General features: G+C 49.4%; 1 protein-coding gene across 2 annotated transcripts in view; it reads left to right on the forward strand.

Annotated features, from left to right (window-relative positions):
- Window positions 1-5,025, forward strand: part of LOC136010372 (uncharacterized) — a 44,343-nt gene extending 39,318 nt beyond the window's left edge. For both annotated transcript variants that reach the window (XM_065671463.1, XM_065671462.1), the window contains exons 6-8: window positions 48-670; window positions 2,317-2,462; window positions 3,314-5,025. In XM_065671463.1, coding sequence (XP_065527535.1) covers window positions 48-670; window positions 2,317-2,462; window positions 3,314-4,109 — 1,565 coding nt within the window. In that variant the 3' untranslated portion in view covers window positions 4,110-5,025. The remainder of the gene's footprint in view (window positions 1-47; window positions 671-2,316; window positions 2,463-3,313) is intronic.
- The last annotated feature ends 975 nt before the right edge of the window (window positions 5,026-6,000 follow it).

A 6,000-nucleotide genomic window follows, 5' to 3' on the forward strand; every position in this document is an offset into this window, starting at 1 on the left:
GCTCTGTACACCTTGCAGTGCCTGTAATGATTTGTGTCTGTTCCCAGGTCCAGTGGTAGCAAAAGCCAACCTTGGCCATGGTGGCAGCTTTGATGAGACTCGCTGCACCCCACGTGGCTCCCTTCGCTCCAGACATCACTGGAGTAATGTCAGCAGCCTGAGCACAGACAGCGGGATTGTTGGCGTGAATGATGTCCGGGATGACCTAGATCCCAGTGAGGCCACCCGGACCAAGTCAGCGGATGTGGAGAGGACAGACAGTGGCATTGGCCAGACACCAGCCAGGAAGTGGAGGAGCAGGGCATCCGAAACGCTGAGCTCCCTGCAGGCCTGGGAAGCACACCGTCCCTGCACCGACTGTGGAGAAAGAGACCTCCCAGTGGAGACAGACGTGCAGAACCTCAATCAGAGGCGGGCTGACCTCTGCGAGAAGTGCCGCAAGCGCAGGACGGAGCGCAAGGAGTCTGTGCTGGAGTTTGTCAACACAGAGGCCAGCTATGGAGAGGACCTGCGCATCATCAAAGAGGAGTTCTACCTCCCCATGCAGGCGGCTGGGCTGCTGAGCCAGGAGCAGCTCCTGGGCATCTTCAGCAACATCCAGGAGCTCATCGACCTCAATGAGAGCTTCCTGGAGACACTTCAGGAAGAGATCGATCAGGCCTTTGATCAGGTATGATGCTGCATGCTGAAGAGGAGCCAGACAGGAATAGATTTTTCATTAGCGAGGCAGCATAGGTGACCAAGAGGATCAGGAGGTAGGACTCCTGGGTTCTGGTCATCTATCTAGTCCGTGTAGAGTCTATGTAAACCAGTGATTTCAGTAGGTCAGTGCCAGGTCACAGCTGCTGGCCTCACTCTCTGCTGTGGTAATACCACTGACATTAGCAGGCCATCAGCAGTCTAACTCATTTATCCCATTAACAGGACCTAACCGGCCCATTACCAAAGTCAGCTTTAAGCCAGTTAGCCTGGACACTGATAAGAGTGTAGCCATGGGGGCACAGAGCTCAGCTTGGTCTGCCTTACAGGCCATGCTCTTGCAACCCTGAGCTGGCTCATTTCAGGCTGGCTTGGGTATATTTGCCTTGGGTTGCAGCTTATTGCAGCCTGCTTCTACGCTGGCTGTCGGACCAGGCGGCACAGACTGCTCCCTGCTCCAGTGACAATTGGTCTTTACAGCTCTGTGCTGTAAGTTGCTTCTACTGACGCACCCTGCCTTGCACAAGGAACTTTCCTGCCCCACCAGCAGAGTGGTCAGAAGGCAGAGAAATAGAAATAAAGCTCTAGGGCAGCAATCTCTGCAAAGGACATGTAATCAGCTCCACACCCTCCTTTCCTCAAGAAACCAAACCCCTCTTATTGCTCTATCAGTTTCACCAGGATGGTTTGTTCTTTAGGAAACACATTCCTCTTCTCCCTTTGTGAAACCCTGCATGTCAGACTGAGCAACACATCTCAAAACCTGGCAACTTTGAAAACCGCTCTCATGCACCTGGCACAGCGAAGACAGACGTGCCCCGTGAATAATTTATTGAGACAAAGGCTTCTACAAACAGCTGTGGGTTTCCCTGTCTCCTCTTCCATGATTCCTTTGCAGTCAGAGCTCAGTACTGCACCAGAAAACTGCCAGCAGCCAGAGACCTGCTCCCTCTCTTGCTGCTGAACTCAGTAGTGAGTGCAGAGCATGTCAGCACACACCTCGACAAAGCTAAGAGCATTACGTAGCACCAGATTCTTACTATTCTCTTATCTTATTACACATCCGGAAAACAGATAACAATTTACCATGAAATTTATTTTTCATGTAGGCATCAAAGTAGCCAGTACTGAAGGGACTGCTTCCCAGTCAGGCCAGTTGCTTGGAGCAACTGTTGAAGTTGAGTGCCATGTCTCTTACCTGGGTTACTCCTGCCCGTTTGCTCCAAAATGCTCTCTGTTAGTTTATGCACTGCTGCATTACCCTGATGGCAGACCTGTTGGCAAGAAGGGCCCCAGTACACCCTCCTGACTAGCAGGCTCACTCTGGCCTCTGGCCTTTGAGCCTCTGTTCTGGGGAGCTGGCTCAGCCCACAGAAGTAGAAAGGATGGCTCTTGGTGTGTAGAAGAGAAAGCAGTAACCCCAGCTTTCCTTCCCCTCCCCACACACTGCTTCCCCCCCAGACCTGCAGCAATTGCAGGAAGGGTGAGCCCAGTTGCACCTTTGGTGTGGTGTTCACCAGATCCTGCAGTAGGTTCATGCTGATAGGACTGAATGCAGGCTCTGTGCTCGTGCCTCTGCTGCACTAACCCCGTGGGGGCTGTATTGCATATTTGCAGGGTGATGATGACCTGATGACTGTGTGCATCGGTGAAATATTTCTAGAGTTTGTGAACATGCTGCCAGCCTTTCAGACCTACTGTCTTCAGCAGTCCTCCTCCGTGAATATGCTCAACGCTCTGGAGAAGGAGAAAGAGCTCCTCAGGTGAGAAAAGGGCTGAGCGTATTCTTCCAGGCTTTGGGGATAGGAAGGCACCAGCCTGAGGGTGAAGCCTTGGACAGCTCAACTGGATCAAAGTTTGATGTTAATGTTCTCCAGTTATTGCTGCTCTCTTTGTGAGGGGAATAATTTATTCTCCAGGAGATATTCACCCTTGATATCTCCACTGAGGCAGCTAGCTGGTCCCCAACTGTTTACTGTGCTTTGTGGTAGCAGTGTTTGCGCACTGACCACTGTGCTGAACTGTCACCAAATAACACTCAGCTGAGAACAGCTCTCAGTCTCTGCACCAGAGCACAGTTTGGACTTCCCCTGAGGAAAGCCACTGTGTGAAGCATGCATGACTTGAATTTGTTTCCCATTCCTACCCCTGGCCTATTGGGCAACGTCAGGCGGGTCACTTCTCTTTCTCTCCACTACAACAGCTTAAAAGGCTGAATGTATTGAATTCTTGTTTAGAGTGCTTTGTAATCTAATGATGAAAGGAGCTACCAATTAATGTAATCTGATATAAGATGATGTCTCTGCCTTAAGCCTACGTCACTGTGTACCAGAGAAAGATCACACCCTTGTTGTTCTACAGCAATTTAATAGAAGACTGCTAGGATGCTGCGTGCTAGTGTCCCAAGCACCTCATCACTGCTCTGGAGCTGAGCACAGTTGCAGAAATTGTTGTTAGGTCTTTGAGAACACAGAACTTTCAAGGCTCTTAAAACCAGAGAGGGGGCTGCAGTGCCCAGCAGCTGTCAGCACCATACTGTTCATTTGCATTTAGGATTGCAGCATCTGCTGGCAGAAGAGCTACCAGTTCATTCTCTCTTCTTAAATCCCTGCAGAATATTCCTTGATGTCTCCCAGAATGACAACACAGCACTGCGGCGGATGAACCTGAGGTCCTTCCTCATGGCCCCTTTGCAAAGAGTCACCAAGTACCCACTGTTGCTCAGCAGAATCATCAAGGCCACCACCGAATACCACCCAGATCACAGCAGCCTGCGGGAGGCCAAGAGCCGCATTGAGTCTCACCTGGAGCACATCAACATGAAAACTAAGCAGGAGGGGAACACGTGGACCCTCCGATCTTTTCGCCAGGACAGCAAGAAGAAGAGGGAAGTCATCAACATTGAGATGAGAGAAACCGCCCTCAAAACGGTAGGTTGGCTGCGGGAAGAAACACGGTTTGTGATGGAGGGGTCTCTGCAGCTGGCCCAGCCCCCCGATGGCCAGTGGGTGAAGAAAGGCAGCAAGACCCTGAAGTTCCAGAACATGCAGGTCCTCCTCCTCGTGAACATGAAGCGTGTGTCAGAGTCCAGCCTGGAGTCCGCTGAGCCTGGGCCCGTGAAGGACGCCGTGCTGGTACTCATCAGGGACAAAAATAACGGGAAGTTCCATTTGCTCAGGGAGCCCTTGAGGCTGAGCAATTGCATTGTGTCCACTGACCCCGACTGCGACGACACCTTTGAACTCATTGAGATCAGGCGGGAGGCATTTGTGTTCCGGGACAGCGACCGGGCACGGACTCACCACTGGTTCAGACAAATCCGGCGGTACTCAAGGGAGCTGGGCTCCTGGAAGAAGCGGCGCAACGCGCTGCCCAACATCATGATCAGCACGCCTCACACCAGGCCCTGAGTCCTGCATGGGCAGCAAGCAGGGAGACTTGGCTTGACCAGTGCCATGTGCAAGGACCGCCAAGAGCCTTGGTGGCTTGAACTTGCTCTGCTCCATGGACAACAGAGGAAGGAGCCTGGCCAGTGAAGACTCTGCGCAGCACTGGAAGCGAGCATCACAGCCCAGTTGTGGTCTCCCAGCCTCTGGACTCACAACCTGTTTGTTGTTAATATACATACAGGGGTGGGCTTCCTGTTTGTTGTTAATATACATACAGGGGTGGGCTTCCCTCAAGGAGCAGATCTCTGGAGGAAAGTACTGAGTTTAACTTGTTAATATTGCACTGCAGAATGATGTATGATGCTTGCCATTGCATGGATTGTGTTGAAAGCCAGTCTTGACAACATGAGAGAGGTTTCCGTTGACTACATTTCATCAGCATTAGGTAAAGTCAGGGTCAAAATTAGGTGCAGTATTATGCAACAGAGGATGCAAGTTGGATGTAATTGTTTTCTGCTGCTACTCCTAAGGACTGTATTTCATTACTCACCTCTGTATATTCAGTCAAAATACTTGTTGAAAAAAAGGCCTTTCATCTTTAATCCAAATCAAGTAGGTATCAATTTGCTCAGATTCAGCTGCATGCACACAGAAAAAAAAAGCAAACAAGACTAAAAGGAGTTCTTGTTCTCTGACACATATAGCCGAAGTGTGTGTAGAACATGTGGAAGAGCACTATAACCCCATTGAAAGTCTGATATTTAACTGGCTTAGGGACTGTAACATAACACTGCATCTGAAATAGAAGTCTATGTAAATATAGCTCTGCTACCACTAATAATGAATTTAAAAGTTTGCCATTATTTAAATGATGTAATCTAGTGTATTTCAAAATTGTATTTCAAAGGAACAATTTACATTGTACTGTAGAGTAATATAAAAGGTTTTAATAATTATGTTTCAATGACTTTAGGTGGGTATTTTCTTAAATATTTGTATTCTGGAGTAGATATTTCTTTTAGTGTGGGTGGTATTCAATGTGCCTGCATCTGTTCTTTGATTCCCTGCGCAGAATTCAGGGGCTACTCCTAATGAGCCTGGAAGAATGGTACAGGCCTGCTACCCTAACTCTCACTAGAAGACAACAGGCTGGCACAAAATCTTGTGCTCTGACCACAGTCCTCCCTGGGCAGGTCAAGCGCCAGCACACCAGATGTGAAAGCCAAAACAGGCCCCAGAGCGCTTCCCTGGAAGGTCCAGCCTCTCTCAGCTCCTCAGCAGGGAAGTGACTCGAAGCTGAACAACGGTGGAAAGGCAAACAGTGTTTATAACCTTTTTAGCCGGACATCACTGCTGGCCGCTGCCTTGCGATTACAAGATCAGCAAAATGTCACACTGTGACTTACCCAGCAAAGGCCAGATTACAGCCCTAGGGCTATGTTAAAGGAGCCAGAATTTGTGTTGGTGGATCTTAGAGGACAGCCTATACATGTTCTTTCAGCCCCCCACGGTAGAGACAAAGCCAATCAGTATAGATCAGTAAACAAAATATGTTACAGACACTTATTTTACAGGAGGATTCACGCAAACATATTTGTGTATTTCTCCAGAGATGAGCCAGCACCAGTGAGCGCACAAAGGCAGACGCTACCTTCACCTAATCTTGTAAAGTCACCACTGATCCAACACCTGAGCAGGCTTCCAAACCATACCCACTGCTTTGTCCTCTTGCCGCAGCTGCTGGGGCTTGTTACGCGGCCCCAGGCGTTGGGGCAGACACCAACAGTGAGACATGTGAGCACTGGCTGTATTTTCTCTTCCTCTGCACCATCCAGTATTTTAGTACTTTATTTTGTCCTTGAGGAAATGGGAGGTTTTGCATCATCTGAAGGCTTTACAAACACATATCCAA

Source organism: Lathamus discolor, chromosome 3 (genome assembly GCF_037157495.1).
Source record: "Lathamus discolor isolate bLatDis1 chromosome 3, bLatDis1.hap1, whole genome shotgun sequence".
NCBI lineage: Eukaryota > Metazoa > Chordata > Aves > Psittaciformes > Psittacidae > Lathamus > Lathamus discolor.